Source organism: Petaurus breviceps, unplaced genomic scaffold (genome assembly GCF_028583685.1).
Source record: "Petaurus breviceps papuanus isolate PSGF00001 unplaced genomic scaffold, PetGlider_PUasm1.0 98, whole genome shotgun sequence".
NCBI classification, from domain to species: Eukaryota; Metazoa; Chordata; class Mammalia; order Diprotodontia; family Petauridae; genus Petaurus; species Petaurus breviceps.
The window spans coordinates 1,420,036-1,442,380 of record NW_027187460.1 but is presented as its reverse complement, the minus strand read 5'-3'; the positions used below and the strand labels follow the sequence as shown (position 1 = coordinate 1,442,380).

Genomic DNA, 22,345 nt, shown 5'->3' with positions numbered 1-22,345 from the left:
CTTACTAGAATGTGAGTTTCATGACAGCAGGACTGATGTCTCATCTAAACCTTATCTTTTTTCCATCACCCAATACAGTGCTGGTCACATATGTAAGTCCTTAATAAATGCTTGTTGAATTAAACACTTTTATTTTGCTACGGTTGAATGAAAGGTAAAACCAATGAGTTTTTTTTTTTTAAACACAAAAAACAAATGACTAGAGCTTCAGGCCACATATTTGGACAGCTCATAGATATCTTCTGAATAATTCAGGTAGAACTTTCTGATATTGGGGTCCTGGTCCCTTCGCAACTCTTCAAAATCTAAAAGGGAAAGATCAAGAAGAGGTGGAAAATCCAACTACAACACTCGTCCTCAGGGATCTGGAGAGCTCAAGATGGGGTAGAGAGAAACAATATTTGGTGATGATTGAGCCTAAGGGGAAAACATTAATATAAAAACACTTGGAAAGGAAGGTTAGGGGAGAGGGATGCTCAAGAATTTATTGGGAGAAAATGCAGACCACAAAGAAGATGGCCTCTACTGCTAGGGAACTATAGATTTGAGGGAGAGACGTGGCTCCTGTTATTAGGGAGCCCATGACTTGGGAGAGGAAACTCAAGACCACGCCTGCAGTCTGAGAAGTTGGGATGTAGCCTCAACCCTTAGAGAGCCTCTAATCTGAGAGAAAGACATGCCCTTGTCCTGCGGAAGCCCTTGGTCCAAGAGGAAAACAACCCCCATCCTATAGGAACTGCTGGTCTGAAGGAAAGACACAGACCCATCTCTTAGGGACACTCTATTCATCACTTTCTTCTGCGAACTTGTCCTCAGGGAGTACGAGATCTGAGGAGGAGACATAGGCCCTGCCTCTTGGTTTCTTTCACTGGACTCCTGTGTCTGATCTGTCGGAGTCTCTTACCTCCACCCCAAACTTGGAGAGTAAAAATCTGAGACCACAGCTTACTTTTTGTGAGTAGCTTCACATCTGACTTGTTCAAGTAAAAGCAGAGATCAGAAAAGTACTCCTGAAGCATTCCACCTGAAGCACAAGGAAGAGAATAGCCTGGACTTGAGGGAGAAGACAACTCTGGGCTTTCATTTCTCCAGTGAGGAGCTAGAGCCAGCACCCCTCTCTTGTAGCCTGACTACATTTACGGCCAGGGACTTTCTCCTCAATCAAGGATTGTGACCACAGAATCTCCTAGACCAATTCTGGCTACAGGAATCATCTCTAACCTTGAGAGAAAGCCTGGAACCTGGCCCCATGAGGAGACCACATCTCTGCCCACTTCGGCTTAGGTCCTGGTGTAGGCCCGTGTTGGAAGGTGGGGGATGCATGTGTTCAGTGAGCCTCAGAATCCAGGAGGGACCAGAGACAGTGAGAGCTCTAGGGAGATCCTGAGGGGAAGGGTGATCGACTAATAAACCAAGATGATGAAAGCTGTATGAGACTTACCAATAAACTTCATGGCAGCCCTTTGGAGATTCTTCTGAGGGCTCTTGACATACATAAAAGCCTGCAGGAGGAACAAATGGTAATCCCCAAAATTGCTTTCTACCTGGGAAGAAGGAGAAAAAAAGATGAGAAGTTAGAGATCTCTCTCAACAGAGAGAGATCATCAGTGGCTTCTGACATGAGACTGGTAGCCCTTCTTTCCTGGTTTCCACAATCCTAGGGGAGGAGGCAACTCAACTCTGCCTTTCCTATACACACATGTCCTCATTAGACATTCCAACTATGTGTAATTTTAGGCAAGTTCCTTTGCTTTCTTGGGACTTAGTTTCCCCATTTGTCATATTACAGTGTTGAATTTTGTCAAGAATGTCAATATATAGGGATTGAATTCAGCACACTCTGGGACAAGAAAGTAGGGACACTTTTCATGGAAAAGAAAGGACTTTGAAGGGATGGCCAGGTGGCGCAGTGAGTGAGAGCTCCAGCCCCAGAGTCGGGAGATCTGGGATCGGTTCCAGCCTCAGATACTCAGCACCCACACAAAAATAACTGGCCGTGTAACCTTGAGCAAGTTAGTTAATCCCAATTGCTTTAAAAAAAAAAAAGGACTTTGAGGCAACATGATAAAGGGATGTCATAAGAAGAGGGATTAGATTTGTTCTGCTTGGTCCTCTGGAGCATCAGTAGGAGGGAGCAATGGGGGACATTACATGGAAGAAGATTTAGGCTTCATGTAAGAAAAAAGCATCCCAGTGATAAAGAGCTTGGCCCCAAAGTCGGGTGAGCTGCCTTAGGACATGATGTGCACTCCCTCTCCTCCTCCCTCCCCAGTAGTCAGGACTGTGTAGAAGGAGACAGCTTTGAGACCACTTTCAACTCTATGTGATACTTTTGATTACATGACCTCCAAGGTCCTTTCTAGTTCTAGCAATTTATAACCTATAACTTTAAGCTCCAGTCAAATGGATGAACAGATAGAAGAGAATGGACTTCTCAGTTCCTCAAAAGAGATAACCATTTCCCTTGACTTCAAGGCTATTTCCATATTGATGACATATAGCTGAAAATCCTTCATTACCTCTGTAATGGTAATGGGAATTTGAAGATCTTCCCTGCCCTTAATAGACCTAAGGAAATTTGAAGATCTTCTCTGACCCTTAATAGGCCAAATGTAATCACATGGAGACTGTGATGGGAGGAGTTTGCTGAATGGGTGGAGCAGAGCCCAGAGGAAGCTGGGAGTCAGAGCAGTTAGAACTGGGGGAGAGAGGATACAGGCAAGGAAGCAGCTAGGCTTGTGAGTATTTGTTTATGGGAAGACTTTGGGATGGTGTTGCTCTCTGCAGTGTTATTCTGTTGCTATAATGAATTTGGTTTTCTGGTGGTTGGATTGGGCTTTCTGGCATCTGAATAAATATTTTGCTTCTGTCTTCTATATGAAGTGTCTGTTATATGTTGTGATTCAGAACTATACTGACATATTCATAGTCACTGTCAGTGCTGTGAATATTGCCTTGATGTTATAGCCTCTAGACCCAGTTGGCCTGGTCATCAAGAAGTGGAATATTTTCTACGGGATGAAGACAAGATGAAGGGACATATCAAAGGTTTTGCCCTAAATATGGAGCTAGGAATTCCACTATTAGAATTTAATTTCTTTTAAATGCATATGGTCCTCTCTATACTCTTCTTTTAAGACAAATCCCCCTGAAGGGAGAGTGAACCTATTAAGCTATAATAGCTTATGACTATATATATTATATATGATATTAGTTATTCAAACCTGAATATTATTAGGTTTACCATCAGCCTTCATCTGGAACAAAGAGAAGTGTGGTATAGAGGTAAAAGTAGGAAACCTTGAATTAGAAGGGCATAGGGTTAAACCCTGGCTCAGCTACTTTTTATCTGTGTGACTATGGCAAGACAAGTCTTTCTGGGCCTCATTTTCTTTACATGTCAAGTGTGGATAATAATAAACTACATCATTCACAGAGGTGTGGTTTTAAAAAAGTATTTTGTAAATTTTAAAATATTACAAAAATATGAGTCAATATTATAACCAATGTCATCTGGCAAAATGTAAACTACTTGAGAGTAGAGAACTTTTTTCATTTTTTCTTTGAAACTCCAGTGTCTAGAACAATATTAGACTCAGTAGGTACCTAATAAATGCTTGTTAAATTGAATGAACAGTCTTGGTTCTCACACTGACAAAAGTTACATGACTTTTGGCAAAACATCTCCCCTCTCTGTGTCTCAATTCCTCATCTGAATTGGGTTAATAATCCTTGGTCTCTCTCCTTCATAGAGCTATTGGGAAAGAATGGGAGGTATTTTGCAAATTATTTAAACCCTTTAAAATATTAGAAATTAAAATATTCATGATTGGTTGATACTTTGAATGACTAACTGGTGTTGTATAATTTTGGACCCTGGGTCACTACTTAGTTTGGGAGAGGCTGAGAAGCTGAAGACACTAGATGTTCACTGTAGAAGAAAGGAGAAGGCACTAGGAAGGGGCCTAAAGGTGCGATGATTAGGAAGACTTACCTCATACTCAAAATCTTCCTCAAACTGGCCCCACCTTACCTTTTCAGCCTTATCTCATTTGCCTTCACTTCCCTTATATGGACTCTGTACTTTAACCAGATTGATATTTCCATTCTTCTCATCCATCAGGATCATCTAATCCTCCAAGGCTAAGTCTCATTGTCATAGCTGAGTCAGGAGTAGGCATGACAGAGCCAGTCCATGACCATACCAGTGGGTAATAACCAAGCAGTAGCAGGTCATACAGACTGACACCATAAGAAGTCAAAGCTTTAGGGAGGCACTTCAACTCCTATCAGTTCTTTAAAGCATATTTCCAACACCACTGGCTGTAGAGATTTTTCGTTCCCCTCCTCCTCTGCTGGTAAGAATCTTCCTTCCTTAAGAACTAGAAACTATAGCAGAACAGGAGGAAGTAATACAGCCCACAAATACTCCAGCAAAGATCCAAGAAGGGGGCCAGAGTGAGTAGGGATCAAGAAATATAAGAAAAATCAAACCACAGTGGGTCATTTTTTTTTCTAACCCAAGATGATGAATTCAGCCCTCAGGCATGTGACCAGGTCAGGAATTGTGAAACAGGGTTAGGTCTGTAGCTCTGTTCTTTGACCCCAGAAAGGGATCTCAATCCAGCCTCTGGGCTCTTGCCAGGGTTAGGCCCACAGCTCTCTGAAGCTACAAAGCCAACAAGCATAGCAGACAGGGGCTGCGGACAGAAATTGTATACTGAAAGTCACTGAGGAACAAGTCTGTAGTTACAAGGGTAGACCCAAACTGGGGTCTACAGTGTGGAAAGTCCAAGAGAACAACAAACCAACTATACTCTATATCAAATAACATAAGGCCCAATTAAAATGTGCCATTCCTGGGCCTGAGCTGCCCCTGTGATCCTGGAAGAATCTGGCATTCAGTCTATGCTGCAAGTCTATACTAGCAAGAATCCAGATGAAACAGACCCATTACATATAAACCATGGTATTCCCTCTAGAAATGCATAGAGTTTGACCCTGCCACAGTGCTCAACCTGAGAAAATACAACTGGAAAAATCTTTAAACAAAAACAAGACTCCCACCATAAAGAGCTATAGGGTGCCAAGAATTACCAAGACATGAACAAAGAAAAGAAAAATGCCAAAGCACCTGAGAGCAAAGACTTAAAGAAAAGCAGTCTGACCACAAGGTCAATTAGAAATCACAGCAAAAATGAAAACACAGAGTTTGTGTTTGTTTTTTGTTTGAAAAGTTTAAATTGATATTATAAGTGAAATGACAGAGTTAATGTAAAGAATTGGAAAAGAAATGAAACTTTGGCGGGCAGACTTGGAAGGAGTATTGACAGCTTAACACAAGTACAAAACCTTACCCAAATAATAGACTCCATGAAAATTAGAATGGACAAGATAGAAACCATTGATTCCATGAGACAACAAGAAGCAAAGTCAGAAGATTGAAAAAAAATGAAGAAAATGTAAAGTATTTCTTATTAAAAAACAAGATGTAAAGTATTTCTTATTAAAAAACAAAACAACAATAACTAACCTGGAACACAGATTAAAAAAGAGATCATTTGAGAATATTGTACTGCCCAAAAGTCACTATATAATGGATATAATATTTCAAGAAATCATGAAAGGAAATTGGGTTGCCATTTCCTTCTCCGGCTCATTTTCCAGATGAGGAGACTGAGGCAAGCAGGGTTAAGTGACTTGCCCAGGTCACACAGCTAGGAAGTATCTGAGGCCAGATTTGAATTCATGAAGATGACCTTTCCTCATTCCAAAGTGCTCTGTCCACTACTTTATGTACTTGACACATTTTGGTTGTCCTTATTTGCATGTCCTATTTCCCTACTCGACTGTAAGCTTATTGAAGTCAATGACTTTATCCTATTTATATTTGTACCTCCTCTAGCATGGAAGTATAGGGTATCTCTCACAGTACCTAGGTATAGACTGGACCATATTCAGTGTTCTATTCTAACAGCACTCCCTCATACATGTACAGAACTTTATAGCTTCCAGAGGACTTTAATATTCATTATCTCACCCTGACCTATGACAGTCCTGAGAGGTCATGGATGATACTGACAGCTGAACGAAGTAGCTTCCTGAAGATTACACAGGTGGTCAGTGATAGAGCTGAGACTAGCAATTGTTATTACTAGAATTTAGTGATTTTTATTAATGATTTGAATAAATGCATAAATGGATACTTATCAGATTTACAGATGACAAAATAAAGAGGGAGAGTTAACACATCAGATGCCAGAGAATTCAACAAATTCTCTTCATATTAGAATGATAGGCTAAATCAGAGAGGATTCTGGGAAGATGGAGGAGTAGGTCAGAAAACTTTTGGCTCTCCAAATTCCCCCCCCCCCCCAAAAGACAGAAAGTCACCTCAGAGTGAACGTAGAGTAGCAGAACTCAACAGGAGTCAGGGTAAAGCAGTTGTCCTCCTAAGACAATTTGAGAAGACCCCAGGAAAAACTCAGCTTTCAGAGGCAGAGGTCTGGCCTGAGTTAAGTGCAAACACCTCCAGGCTGACTGTAGAATCAGCAAACAACAAGCCTGAGACATCTGGGATTGCGAGGCAGCCTCAGTCTCAGACACTTTAACCTTATGGACTGTGTAAAACTTTGTATGGCTGAGTAGGAGAAGATTGAAGGATCTTCTACTGTTAAGGGATGGCAAGCACAGTTGTGCTGACCTGACACATAATTTTGATTATTTTAAATTAAAAATTTCTTGTATAAATAAAACCAATGTAGCCTAGAAGGAATGAAGAAAATTGGGAAACTTTCATAGACAATCTCTCAGACAAGTTGTGATTGTTATGGAATACTGCTGTGGGGAAGGGAATGATGAGTTGTTTGATTTAGAAAAACACTGAAAGACTTGGATCGATGAAGGAAGATGATATCCACCTCCAAAGAAAGAGAAGACAAGTGAAAATATGCATAATATGATCTTGCATATATATATGTATATATATGCAAATGTATACGTGAATATATGTGAATGTTTATAGATATATATGTATATATGTATCTAGGTATGTGTGTATATATAAACACATATCCATATGCATTTAATTGTAGCCTTCTTTATGGCAGGGGATGGGGTGAGGGAGTGAAAAGGTAAGGTAAAAAGTACACAGCAGAGAATAAAAGAAAACCTAGAAGGAACCAAAGGAAAACTGCATAGCTTTGAAAACACTGTGTAGTATTTATTATGCAGGTTTTCGTGAAATGGACATTTGTTTTATACTGAATCCTTGTTTATGTTCTGCTGTGTACGTGGAAATGTTCTCTTTTCTTTTCTCATTTTGTATTTAAATTTAAAATGAAGAAAGAAATTTACAAAAGAAAAGAATGATAAGATAAATCAAATAAAATGAAATTTAATGGAAAATAATGTAAAGTGCTACACTTGACTGCAAACCTTACCTGCATTAAGAACAGGATGAAGAAAGTTTGCTTAGATGACTACATGAGACAAAGATCTGGGGGGCTTAATAGATTGTAAGCTCCAAATAAGCCATAGAAGCCAAAAGTTGCTTTAGGAGAGATGTAGTGTCTAAAAGGGGACACTATAGTCCTATTAAACTCTGTCCTATAATTATTTCCTCCCCATAAAGGACTATTAGGAATAAACTGATTGTAGGGGAATGCAGATGTTTCATGGTGAAAACCATCTCTCTAAATCCATGGTCCTGGGCTGCTGCTCCTAACTACCCCCACCCCTGACCACATAGATTCTGAAATTCCCGAAAGAAAGTTTACTCCTCTTACCATGTAGAGAAAGATGTCATTCTCAGCTCCCAGGCCCTCGCGCCAGGCCAGTGTGCTGAACAGTTCCTTCCGAAAGTCCCAGTTGAATAATATGGCAAGACGCATGAACGTGGACTTAGTCTTCTGCCAGGAAAAAAGCAAAGAAATGTCATGTCAGAGCCTTGGTTTTCAGACCTCATCATAGTCTGTTGCCCCTAACCCTACCACCTTGGAGACTCTGGGGCCACTTCCCATGATCCCTATCACTTCCCTAAGCACACTTGAAAAACAATGAAAAGGTTTATATGATAGGAAGTGTTACCACAAGATACCAAATGATTGTTGGGAGCCTGGTTTATTAGGTCTCTCTTCAGGTACAGAAGGGGATTCTAATGAGTGACTGGGGGAGCAGGAAGAAAGAAGAACAGAGGAAGGGGAGGAAACTGGCTCCCTCCAGTCAAAAGAGCCTCTGTGACCAGTCCTAGCTCTATAGTTTTGGTTTCTACAACCTCTCCCCCTTTCATAATCTCCCATTACTCTCTCTAGAATGACCTTCTACCCCACATTGCTCAAGCAAAAGTCTACCCAATATCCCTTAGGAACTCTTCCCTTATTATTCTGATCCACCATAATGACTCTTCTGTACAGACTCCTTGAGTAGATGACAAACATTTTGAATTTTGGCATATACGATGTTGTAAAATGAGCTGGAGAAGGAAATGGCAACTATTCTAGTATCTTTGCCAAGAAAACCCCAGATAGGGTCACAAAGTGTCAGGCACAACTGAAACAGCTGAACAGCCACAAAATATATAATGTACCTTTTCTCAGTTGCCTGTGGGTGAATCTTCTCTTCCCATGTAAACTTTGAATTATCTCAGTGACAGAGTCTTTTTTTCCTCCTCTTTCTGTCTCCCTCACAGAGTAGCTGAGCTCACAAGTTGGCTCATAAGAGGTTCCCAGAAAGTCCTAGGTGAATGACCCATTCTTACCACCACAACCTCTGGGCATGGGTCAGCCAGATGGAAGAGGAGAGGAACCAGACACTGAAAAGCATGCATCTTCAATTGTTGCTCATACTTCTTCCCACCACTATAGATCACATCTCCGTAGAGGAAGATGGCTTCTCCTCGAACCTTTTCTCTCTCCTGAGGAGGACAAAACCACTTAAGTTGGACATTGAGTTGGAGAGGGCAAACAAAATGATGCCATCTATGGGCTTTGAACTTAATTTAGGATTAACAGGTAGGATTTTTCTCTTTCGGGGTGTTGGGAAAACAAAAACTGTGGTTAGGCAGCAAAAGTTGTGGTTAGGCAATGATTTGTGGGAAAAAGGTATGAGGGTTTTAGAAGACTGAAAGTTACAAGAGTCAATAGTGGGACATGGCAGCTGAAAAATAATGCAATCTTAGACAGAAACGGAAGTAATAGCCTGACTGTTTGCCCTGTTCAGGACATAGCTAGAGTATTATGGACATCAAATTTTAGGAAGAACATTGATAAGGTGAAACATGTCCAAAGAAGGGTGAACAATATGGAAATGGGACTGGAAACCAAGCCATAGAAGATATTTAGCTGGAGAAAGAAGAAATCTTGGGATTGTGATAGCTGTCTTCAAATTACTAGAAATGTAGAAAAGGGAATAAATTGTTTCATTTTGGCTCCAGAAAAAAGTACTAGGACAAATGGGTATACAGCTATGTTCTGATTAGTACGAATAATAAATCCTGTGAAGAGGTCACATATATTCAAATTTGTGCTATTCAAAGTTATAATTATGTAAATTATGGTAATTTGTTCTAGCTCCCATGGAAATGGTGAAAAGTAGACTTCAGCTCCTTTTAACAACCTCTCCCTCTGAAAACATCTACTAACCCTTTCCTTGGATTTCTTCTTTGCATATTTCTTGCTCTCCTTTTAAGAATGTTTATTTCTGTATAACTTTCCTTTCTCATAGATTGTAATATTCTTGAGAACAGGGTTTACAAGATCCTATCTAACCTCACATAGGGCCCTACACACAGTAGGAGGTTTATAGATACTCCCCTATTCAAAGTGGCTTCTTTTTCAGCTTCTAGCACAGTAGTTTCTTTTAGTAAAGGACAATGCAGATGGTCTCATCCTCACTGATTTGTTTGAAGTCTGAGTTAGTTTTTGCATTCAGAGTGTGGCTGTGATACTGTTAGAAGATAAGAAAGGAATGGACCATGAGGATCCATTTTACCATTGGGGAAGCTAGGGATTTGAATGGTGGTCATTATAGGAATAGCAGATTGTGACCTGGAAAATACTCTGTGATAAAAGGGCACATAGTGTCCGCTAACTTTGGGCCAAAAATTAGTTGGGGATGGGGATCTACTTACTAATAAAGCCTTGGGTGTGCCCATAAACTAGATAATGGCATGAGATGTATTTGGACCTATTTGAAAGACTGAACTCAAAGAACAGTCAACAACTGTTTGACTCCTACTGGGAAAGTAGAGTGTTCCAGAATCTTTGCATTGCTATATTGCCATTTAATAATTTTACCAATGACTTGGACAGATGAATGGATGGAATCCTTATCAAAGTTTTAATTGACAGCAAGGAAATGCTAACATACTAGAAAATATAGACAGAACCTCTCCCCCCCACCTAGATCTTTACAAGCTAGAACACTGGGTTGAATCTAACAAGATGAAATTTAATAGGAATATATATTCTTGCAATCTTTTAAGAGACAAGCTTCAAAAATACAAGATGGAAAAGGTATGTTTAGAAAATGTTTTGTTTAAAAAAGATCTGGAGGTTTTAATTACTGCAAGCTCAACATGAGCTAATTATATGAGGTGTCAGTAAAATAACTCATAAAATCTCAAGTTAAAAAAAAAGTAAAGCTTCCAAGAATGAGGAGGTAATAGGCACACTGGGATTGTTCTGTCATGGTCATAACACATCTGGACTAGGCATTCATTTTATAATTCATTCAATAAAGATTTGTCATTGGTCAGTTATTTCAGTCATGTCTGACTCTATGACCCTGTTTGGGGTGTTCTTGGCAGAGATACTGGAGTTGTTTCTCATTTTCTTCTCCAGCTCATTTTATAGATGAGGAAACTGAAGCAAACATGGTTAAATGACTTGCCCAGGGTCACAGAGCTAGTAAGCGACTGAGGTCAGATTTGAACTCTGATCTCTGACTCCAGGCCCAGCACTCTATTGCACCATCTATCTTCCCTTCTATAAGCATAGCCTCCTTATTGATCTCACTGCCTCAACTTCCTACCTTGTCCAATTCATCCTCCCCATAGTTGCCAAAGTGGGTTTTCTGAAGCACTGTCGAACCATGTTTTATTCCCTTACTCAGTAAATTCCAATGATTTCCAGTTGCTTCTAGGATCAAATAGGATTTTAGGATTTATGACCCTTCACAAGCTGGGCTCTAACCTATCTTTCTAAGCTTATTACTTATGTATGACTCTCCTCTCCACATTTTGTGGTCCAGTAAACTGGCCTTCTGCAGCTCCTCACACATGGCACCCCATTTCCCAACTTTGGGTCTTTGCACTTACTGTCCCTCCATGCCTGGAATGTACTCCAAGGTCACCTGCACTCCTTAGAATCCTTCATTTCCTTCAAAACTCTCCTCAAAAAACAACCTCTACATCAGGGCTTTCTTAACCTGAGATCCACAAACTTGTTGACTGTTTAAAAAAAATATTTTAACAACCATATTTCAATATAATTCATTCCCTATATAATCCTATGTATTTTACCTCATGCATTTAAAAACATTATTCTGAGTTGTCCACAGATTTTACCTGACTGCCAAAGGGTGTAATTTATGACATAAAAAGGTGAAGAATACCTGATCTACATGAAACCCTTCCTGATTCCCCCCCTAGCTGCTAGTGCTCTCCCTAATTTACTTTAAAAAAATGTTCATATGTAATCTGTATATACTTGTGTGTGTTATAGGTGTGTATGTATGCATATTGTCTTTGCTAATAGAAATCACTGACCATGGTTGAGTAATTCCATTTGTTAGTTCTTCCAATACTCTAGGCTTTAGTTTACCTGGACTATCTGACCTGAACTTATTAAGGTCAGCAGGAGACTTCTTACAGTATCCTCACTTATCTTATATATCAACTCCCTACTGACCTTTTTGTTTTCTTTTTTTCCTTCACAGTGCAAAGATCTTGATAGAGGAAATAGAAGCAAAATTAATTAAATTACCGCCATTATCAGTTATCATCATCCCATCCCCTTCAAATAGTAATCTTACTCCCTTTCTCTCTCTTGTCCCTTAATATAACTAAAAATGCCCCCTCTTTTTTTGTTGTCATCCTTGTTTCCTCAACAGACTCAGCTCCTCCTGAGTTCTAGTATGTCTGGCAGTGTTCTTGTAGAGGCTTGCCCACTTAGTTATCTTCCTGTCTTGCATGACTTTTAGAAATCTAAATTGGTGAGTGAGTTTCTATACCTCAGCATAGTTTCCTTTAGACAACTCCTCTTTCTCCTAGTGAGAACTGTTTCACTTTCAGTCTTCAGTTTTGCATTACTGAGAACCTCTCATTGTTCTTGGACTAACTTCCTTTGAAGAATTTTAGTCATGAGTTCCTATCTATCCTTTCTCTCTCAAAATTTGGGGTGTATGTCCCCTTATTCTAGGCTTTACCAAACTAGTCACTTCTTCAATAGTTCATTCCATTCTGAAGAAAATACCATCTTGTACCCTGAAATCCATCACTTCCTTGTGCACAATTTTGTAGTCTTTAGTAATGTTTTCTAGGTTCTTCTAGGTAGTAGTATCACTTGTACTCAAATTAATCACCAGAAGCGTGCAGTATTCATACATCTTAGCAAGTTTTCAGAGATTCTCCTTCACATCTGGGATACACAGTAAGCTAGCTGACCTCTTTAATGTCGGTATCATTTTGGGGAATAGTTGTCTCAAAAGCCCCTTAGACAAGAGTCACCAACCTCCTGCTCAAAGCAGGTCACATAGGCCTATTAATGGGCAGGAAAGATCTTTCCATTCCATTGACATGACACTTCCTTAAAGACTTAGCTCAGATTCCACCTCCTTTAGAAGACCTTTTCTAGTCCCCTCAGCTACTGATACCATCAACTCTGAAGTTACCTTCTATCACCTCTGTATTTTGTATGTACATAGTTGTTTGCATGTTGTCTGCCCCATTCGAATGTGAGTTTCTTAAGGGCAAGGACTAATTTTACTTTCAGTGTATCCCCAATGCTTAGTGCAGTGACTGAAACATAGCAAGCACTTAACAAATACTTGTTGACTGTTTTTAAAACCAGGAAAGAGGAGATGACAAAATATTAAGTTAAAAGTTTTTGCATAAATAAAATCAATGCAGGTAGACAAAGAAGAGAAACTCTAAAGTAGGAAAATAATTTCCTCAAACATAAGCCAAAAAATTGTATCCACAATTGACAAATTGTATATGTGTAGCGTATGTATATTATATCCTTACACATATATCTTTACATATATATTTGATCACTTATCAATGGAGAATGGCTTTTGGTCACACACATACATGCACTCCCCCATAATATGTGTGTATACATAAATATACACATGACACATAGATATATATACATGTACATGTATACATAACATGTGTTATATGTATACATATTATGTGTATAGACACACACATATATCTCCTCCCAAAATTGTAACAGTCAACGTTGAAGTAACTATAGACACATACAAATACAATGTTGGTTGTTGCAAATTGATTCAAACATGCTGGATATCAGTTTGGAATTATGCAAGAAAATTTACCAAACTGTTTCTACTCTCTGAGTTAGCAATATTTTTACTAAGCATATATCCTAAGAAAGTCGACTATAAAGACAGAGGTCTAATTTATACCAACATACTCATACTTCTCTATGGCAGGAAAAAACTAGAAAGAAAGTAGGTGATCATTGATTAGAAAAGAATTTAAAAACTATGGTTTATGAATTAAATGTAAAATTGTTATTCAGTAATAAATAACAAACAGAAAAAATTCAGAGAAATGTAGCAAATTTAATATGAACTGATATATAGGGAAGTAAGAAGAAACCAAAGAGTAATATAGATAGTGATTATCACTATGTAAGTTAAATGATCACTAAAAGGAAGCAAATATTGAGCAATAAAACATGTTAGGCACTTTATAAACTATAAAACACTGTATAAACTTTATAAATTATAAATAAATTTAATAAGTATATAATATATAAATAAAATGTATAGATAAAATAATAAATACTATTATTATCTATCAGTAATAGGAAAACTAATGAAGTCCTCAGAAAACAGATACTGGAAGCATATTTTTTTCCTCATGGAAGAAAGCCAGAGGACCAAGAGATGACAAGGCTTTATACAATGTCACTTTCTCAAATGTATCTGGTTGGGTTTTTTTTCTTTGTTTTAGGGCAAAATTCTTGGGAAGGAGAGAGTTTGTTGACTTTTTTCTCCTCCAGGTAAAACTGTTATGTAAAGACAAAGGGCATCAGTAAAAAGTTCTGTCTTAGAGTCTTAAAGAACAAAAGTATTTCAAAGTAACACCCTGGGACTAAGGCGAAGTATTCTAGACCAGCCTTAAATGAAAGGCCTGGGGTTCCAGGAAGCTGATGTAATTTAGAGACACCTCAGGTAAAGAATTGAATTCTTCCCATTAGCCCCAACCCTAGGCTACCACCTATTTGCCCAGCCCTGACACCTACGTCATCAAAGAAATCATACAGCTGCTCTGCCATCTTGAGACTGTTGGAGCCAGCACCCTGTAAACTCAGACGATGCAGGATTTCACCAATGATGCTCATAAGTACCAAAATGTTCTCTTCTTCCTTAAGCAACAATCTTTCCATCATGTCTGACAGTTGGTTCCGGAGCAAATCTCCCTGCAGGGGATGAGGATGAAAAGGAAAAAGATCTTAGGGTACTCCTAAGGATTTACCAGGAGGCTCTGTATATTCTACAAAGACAGTCTTCTGGACCCCTCCCACCCAAAGCACCAACTCCATCAGAATTTTTTCCCTGATCTGTCAGACCTTTAGCAAAATAGTAAAGGGAAAGAAGCTTTCCTGTGTGCCCTCAGTTCCTCCCCTTGTTGGACAGAGAGAGACTCTGGAAACCTTGTCTTATGAAGACCAATTGAAAGAACTTGGGATGTCTAAGCTAGAGAAGGGAAGAAATGGAGACGATATAATTGTTGCATGTGTATCACTGAAAGAGGAATACTGACAAAATGGAGTTTATCCAAAAGGTGACTTGGATGGGGAGGGGTCTAGAAATCAAATTACATAAAGATCAATTGAAGGAGCTAGGAATACTTAGACTGGAGAAGATCCTTTGGTGACTTCAGGTTCTCACTTGGCTTGCTATTTATTGACTATTAGTAGAGCCAATACACCAAAACACCATCTAAAAGGCACTTCCATACATATATCAAAATTATTTAAGATTTCATGAAATATGAAACAACAGAGATGGTCTTATTCAATGATCCTCTGATGATTAATACCAGACAAGGGACCCGATGATGACTTTTATCAACTAAAGGTGTTTGGCACTTTAATGGAAGAGATCTATTTTGAGTTGAAGAGTAATTCTCTGTAAATGGTGAAGGCCCCCAGATGCTTTTTTTGCAGATGACAAGATTTTGGTTTCATGAAACCCAGGAATACTACATAGCTTTCTGGAGAAGATCCATAACCACTCAAAGGATTTTGGCTTAAATATCCACAATGAAAAACCAAGTGGATGAATAATCTCTATTGTCAAGAGTATGACAAATAGTATAGGAAAAATGTATAGAATTCAGCTATCAGTAACGACTTCTTGGATAGATACTTACAGTGAACAATGAGTTTTGTTATTAGAAGAGAAAGTGAGCTAAATTTCTTTCAAGAAATTTCAAAGCTCAGGGGCAGCTAGGTGACTCAGTGAATAGAGCACTGGCTCTGGAGTCAGGAGGACCTGAGTTCAAATGTGGCCTCAGACACTTAACACAAAACTAGCTGTGTGACCTTGGACAAGTCACTTAACCCCAATTGTTACTATTGCAGTTTCTGAAGATTTATAAATGAATATCACTCAAAAGACAATGAAATGGCATATATAGGTGTGATCAGCCTATAATATAATAAATAAGGAACTACAAAGGAAAAAAACTGGGTAAGGGATGTCATCTAAGCAAGTGAGTGGGAAAAAATGGGATGGGCATGTGACAAGAGAAGGAGATAGCCAGTAAGCAACTCATGTATTCTATTGTTAGCAGTGTTATGTCAAGAGAAAGCAAGGGAGACCTCTAGTATATTGGGTGCATCACCTGTGACAAACTTCTTGGGAGATATGGACAAGAGTAACATAGGATTGAGGGGAAGAAAAAGGTTGCAATCTGGATTATTGGAGGGAATACCTCAATTGGTGAGATTAAAAAAATCCATTTAGAATTTGAATATCTAAGTTGTAGGTATTCTTATTCAGGCATGTATGGGACTAGCACCTCTAAAGTACTTTCCAACTCTGAGATCTGTGATTTTATGTTAGAGGGTTGTTGTGGGGAAGGGGAGGAAAAAAATTAGGATAAAATAGAAGAGGGACTTTTGATGGTGCTAAATAAGAAAGTAAGGTGTGTCCAGGGAAAGCATGAAAGGATAGTGAAATAACTTTTTTTTTTACAAGGCAGTTGGGAGAGGGAGGAGGGCAGGGAGAAAAAATCATGGCCTTAAAACTTGAATCCTGAACTGGTGGGGATATCCTTTTTGGGGACATGTTCCATCAATAGCATTGACAATAATTCCCCTTCTTACCTTCTCAGGTTGAAGTAGAAGGCTGCCTAGCCCTTGCAAACTCATGGTCTGTACCACCTGATTGGAATTTCTCAAGGATGAAGTTAGGAAGCTCCCAATAGACCGCCGAGACTTATATCGAGAGACCTCTTTGCTGTTGAGAAGCTGAACAGGGCTCTTATAGTGAGCTTTTCACATTATGCAGAACTGGCCCTGAACTCTGGCCATCAGCAACCATGTCAGGGACATAGGAATGGACATGTGTGCACCAAGAATGTGTGCACCAATGTCTTGCCCTGCCTTATCCTGCCCAGAGCGGGGAAGCGAGAATATAAAAAAATACCCATTCCCCATCTCAGGTTCTTGGTTTGAATGGGCCCCAAGGGTAGGTGTGGCCAAGGTTGGGGCAATCTTCTCTATCATCTTCACATAGCAGGAATGGTGCTCTAAACACAATGGAACTCTGTTCACTGACTTCAGTGTCCTGTCAGGTCTCTAACCTCTGGCAGTTCCTATCCCCACCATTATGTGGCTAGTTTTATGCTCAAATTTAGCCTCTCTTCGGGAATGAGATCCCCATGGAAACCCAATGCTGGGACAATGAAAGCCTAGGATTGAACTCCCTCTCAGCTCTCAGGGAGGAATCCTTGAGATTCAGTATCCAGGGATTGGGCAATGTGTCTGAGCAACAGCTGTCTATTTTTTCCTAAACTTAGAGGATTTGGTCTGTTTCAATGGCAATAATTTGACCTAAAAATGTCTTTTCTTTTCAGTCTGACTTCTAACAGCTTCTCTACTAACCTCCTGGATCATTTAACTGACCTTTCCCAGGTACCTCTTTGGGCCCATTATTGTCAAATTGAGAAAGGTCTGACCTTGAATCCTAACTCCACTATTTACTGCCTGTGTGATCTTGAGCAGATCTCCTCCCTTCTCTGAGATATCCCTGTTTGTAAAGCCTGGGATATTTTCTCCTAACTATCTTACCTTATACTTGGCCACAATGAGGCCCATCCTCCTCTTTTCTTCCTACTTACATCCTTCATTAAATCTTACTCAAAGGCAGAGAAAAGAATCAGAGATCACAGATTCACAAATCTCAGACTGGTAAGGTAACTAAGAAGCCATTTCATCCAATTCAAAATCTGCTTAAGGGAAGGGATTGTTTTTATTTTTAAAATTTGTCTTGGTTTGTCTTTATATCCCCAGTGCCTTGTATATAAAGAACACAATAAATGCTTGGATTGGATTGGGTACATATGATCCAGAACAAATCACTTAACTGCTGACAATTTTTCTCCCAGGGTTGTTTTGGGGAAAAGCATGTTGTGCAATAGAAAAGTGCTCCAGAAATGTAAATTATCATTATAGGGAGCCCATTATTTCCAAAGACAGCTCATTCCATTTTTGGACAGCTCTGATGGTTGGAAAGTTTTTCTGTAGATCAAGCCTAAATCTCGACCTCTATCCATTCTTCCTAGTTCTGCATTTTACAGCCATGTGGAAATATAATCCTGCCATATACTTGGAGAAAGATTTCATTTACTTTGTCACTCTCTCAAAGTCTCTTCTCTCGAGGTTAAAGAGTACTAGCATGGTGGACATAAGACATGAACTTGAATCCCCAGTCTACTGGCAAACAGCTTTAACCTTGGTCAAGGCCCTTAGATCCCCAGAGTGTCAGTTTATCTCTTTATAAAATAGGAATAATGAATCTTACCCTGTCTGCCCCCTAAGAATGTGAGAATCAAATGACAAAAATGTATATGAAAATAGTTTATAGATTATAAAGCTCTAAACATAAATAAGGATTTGTGATGACAAAAATGAAACCCTCTGCTTTGGACAGCATTCTAAACATTTCAAAGCATACATTAAAATTTTCATTATTGCTTTCATCTATATCATTTCATTTGAACCTCATGGGACTCCTTCCCCTCCTTTAATTTTATGTTTACTTTGGTTGGTCTAGTTCAGCGGTGGGAAACCTACAGCCTGGAAGCCACAGGTAGCCTTCTAGGTCCTTGGGTGTGGCCTTTTGACTAAGTCTAAGTTTTACAGAACAAATCTTTTTATTGAAGGGATTTGTTCTGTGGAGTTTGGATTCAGCCAAAGGGCTGTACTTAAGGACCTAGAGGGCCACATGTGGCCTCAAGGCCATAAGTTCCTCATTTGGTCTAGTTCTGTGTTTTGTCAGCCTGATAAGTGGTTAAGAAGATCTCTTTGATATTTGCCTGAGTCTTAGATTAAAAAGCAAGCAAACAAACAAAAACAATAACTGTATATAGGATAATACAGGATAAGAGAGGTGTGACTAAACAATAACTTCTCTAGAAAAAAAAATTGGGGTCTCAGTGGACCAAAAGTTCAGTGAAGCAACAGTGTGACATGGAAAGCCTCCCAAATTGTAGTGAAACCTTAGGATGCATTAAGAGAGATAGGGTATCCAGAATGAGTGAGTTAATAGTGCTGCTCTCCTTTGACCTAACCCAGAACCTATTGGTAGTAAAATGTTCAATTCTGGATGTCACATTTTAGGAAATAAATTGACAAACCAGTGTCTGTCTAGAGAAGAGATATTGGTAGAGAAAGGGGCCTGGAAACTGTGCTGCATAGTTATCCCTTCCACATTGGGTAGTAGGGTGTGGCACCCCCACAATCTGGAAAATTCACATAAAAGTTTTTGGCCCTCCCTTCGTACCAAAGAAGAAATCTGAATTATTATGATATTTGAAGATAAAATATGTTGATATTATATGATACTATACATACATTTTATGTATTTATGGGTTTCTAAACTTTTTCTATGTCATCTTCTGGCCTTTGTGTGTTGTCTGTGGCTTCTGCAATACTCTCAGAAAATTCCCATTTAATTTCTTATACCAGCCCACAATATATCAAAACCACAATGGGGAAAGTTGCTATGTGAAAGGGATAACTGTACAATGGTTGGGCTAACTGAGGATGTTTCAGTCGAAGAAGAGAAGACTTAGAGGGGCCATGATAGTTATCTTAAAATATCTTATGGGCTGCCATGTGGAAGACAAAATAAATATGTTTTGCTGGATCTCAAAAGGGCAGAACTAGGAACAGTTGGTGAAAGTTGTGAAGAAGATTTTAGGCTCAATGCAAAGGGGAAAGCATTTTTAAAATGAGGGCTGTCAAAAAGCAAAATGGGCTGTCACAAGTAGTATTTTCCATCAGCAGAGGTGTTCAAATGGAAGTTGAATTCTGTGGGAAGCTATTTGTTGGGGATGTTTGTTGAGAACGGGACTCTTGTCAATAGGACCAGGTGCTCTCCAAGGTCCCTGCCAACTCCATGATTCTATCATCTACTCATCCTGCTCTGAAGGGAATGAAGGAGATAACTGCTTACCACATAGGGTACCCCAAGGTGTATAAAACAATTTTTCCTGCAGTTACCATCAAGGGGACCTCTTTATATGCATCACTAGACCAAAAGTCATCTGAACAAAACTGCTCCTCTGCCCTTGTCTCCTGAGCTACTCCTCACAACCTGCCAGAGAAGGAAATGCTCTGGATTCTCAGTGTCCTATCCTGAGGTCCTGAATGAGAAATTTGGACCCCATCGCTTCTTTACAGAGTGGATGTGGGACTCTCTCTACCTGGACAGCCTTACCTCAGTGATAACAATGATGCCTACCAAATGATCCCGCTCATATGGACTCTTCATACTATGCATAGCATGACTTAAAATGCTCTTGATCTCACACTTGTAATGAGTTATGGCCCTGGGGGAGGAATAAACAGGGAAAACTCTTAATCTCTAATGGTGGACTTGTCCAGTTGAGAATGGGGGATAGAGAACCAGGGTCAGAGTTGGGAAAGAAAGTTCAGTAAGTCAACTAATATTTATTGTCTATTATGTGCCAGGAACTGTACTAAGTGCTGGCTTATAGCACTTATCCATAGGTTAAGGAAACAGTCATCTATGGAATGCAATTTGATGGACACATATTTGCAAATGCCTCTCTCATTACTCTGTCACAGGATCTGAAATTTTACCATTAAAGCAACATTTCTTTATAATACATTTTATCCTCTTCCAAACAAGAAAACTCAATAAATCAATGTAGGGAGAAAGTAAAAAACAAAACCATATGTACATATGAGACACAAACATATATACTAGAAATATATATGCCTCTGTCTGTCTCTCTGTATCTGTCTCTCTCTGTCTCCATCTCTCTGTCTCTGTCTCTTGTGCATATGCATGTATGCTTCTCTTATCCACTGACATTTGTCAATAGGATCATGCTTGTTTTTCACCCCTTTGGTGTTAGCATTTCCCTCCCAGGCTCTCATTTAAAGTGCCAGTCCCTCAGAATGAAGAGCACATCCAGTTCTCAACTACTCAGTGGGGAGGAGTTTTCAGACACCTCCAACCTGCACAGAATAGACCCAGAGGCAATTTGAAGATCATGGAAATAAGGTGAGGAATGTCTGTGGGCACTGGGGGAGAAATGGGGAGAAACATTGGGTGCAAACCCCAAATATATTACAGGCATGCCTCTTGGGATCTAATTCCCCAAGGGATAGCCTACCTCAAGGAGAGCATGGCCCAAATTTTCCCTCTTTCCCTATCCCCAGTATCTTTTCCCCAGGTACCTAGTCAGGAGGGTCACACCCTGTTTGAATGTATTCATCTTCTTGAAAAGGTCCCAGCCCTGTTGTAACTTCATATAGGCAAATACCTCCCAGTTGTCAGTGGTCCAAAAGAGACCTTTCAGGGCCTCTAGGCATGTCCTGTGGAACAGAGAAATCAAGGTAAGAAGGTTCAAGTTCAGTTCCCAATTCCTGACTTTGGAATGCATTTACATGGATTCATTCACCTGGGCTGTCCTCTACTAATCCCTAACAAACCTATTTTATTATTAGAACTTTGACAGATCAGAGACTTTCTCAGTGTAGGTATTCTCTTCACTATGGTAGCTGAATTGTAACATTTAACTCCTCCTTGCCTTTTTATCCTGTGTGATTCTTGTCCATATTTTCCTACAAATCTTTGCAAAAATTCCATAATTTCAAAATTGGCAGGAACCTCCCAATTCATCTCTTTTTATATCTATTACAAAATATCCAACATATAAATCATCTAGCCTTTGTATGAACATTTTCAATGAGAGAGAATCCACAGCCTCCCAAAAGAGTGAGCCTACCTGTAGTTCAGAAAGTTGGGTTTTGGGGCAGCCAGGTAGCACAGCGAGTAAGAGCACCGGCCCCAGTGTCAGGATGGCCTGGGGATTGAATCCGGGCTCAGATACTTAGCACCACACCCAGAAATAACTGGCTGTGTAACCTTGAGCAAGTTACTTAACCCCAATTGCTTTAAAAAAAAAAGTTGGGTTTTTTGTTTATTTTTTAGTTCTGTTCAATTCAACAGAAGCTCTGGGTTCAAATTCTATTTTTTTGACTGCTTTCAAATTCTAATAGCAATGAGAAATTGGAAGCAGTGTGAAAATAATCAAATGTGATTCTGCAGGATGGCCTTATCCTACTGAGTTCTGAGCCTTGTTAATTGACATGTGTGTCTATATATGTTCATATGTGTGTATATAAATATACACATATTTACATATACATATGCATGTGTATATACATACATATATACACACATATAGATAGATTGACAGAGATAGGTAGATAGGTAGATAGATAGATAGATAGATAGATAGATAGATAGATAGATAGATAGATAGATGATAGATAGATAGATAGATAGATAGATAGATAGATAGATAGATAGATAGATAGAT

At 39.3% G+C, this 22,345-nt stretch overlaps 1 protein-coding gene across 1 annotated transcript in view; it reads right to left on the bottom strand.

Annotated features, from left to right (window-relative positions):
* Nucleotides 1-207: 207 nt before the first annotated feature.
* The window catches only part of LOC138155868 (maestro heat-like repeat family member 5), a 130,344-nt gene continuing 108,206 nt past the window's right edge, over nucleotides 208-22,345 (bottom strand). Inside the window, exons 18-26 of the mRNA XM_069081120.1 lie at nucleotides 21,198-21,335; nucleotides 20,209-20,320; nucleotides 16,590-16,733; nucleotides 14,499-14,675; nucleotides 8,759-8,914; nucleotides 7,788-7,910; nucleotides 1,442-1,544; nucleotides 950-1,024; nucleotides 208-305 (exon numbers count right to left, since the gene is read on the bottom strand). Of these exons, the coding sequence (XP_068937221.1) occupies nucleotides 208-305; nucleotides 950-1,024; nucleotides 1,442-1,544; nucleotides 7,788-7,910; nucleotides 8,759-8,914; nucleotides 14,499-14,675; nucleotides 16,590-16,733; nucleotides 20,209-20,320; nucleotides 21,198-21,335 (1,126 nt within the window). The remainder of the gene's footprint in view (nucleotides 306-949; nucleotides 1,025-1,441; nucleotides 1,545-7,787; nucleotides 7,911-8,758; nucleotides 8,915-14,498; nucleotides 14,676-16,589; nucleotides 16,734-20,208; nucleotides 20,321-21,197; nucleotides 21,336-22,345) is intronic.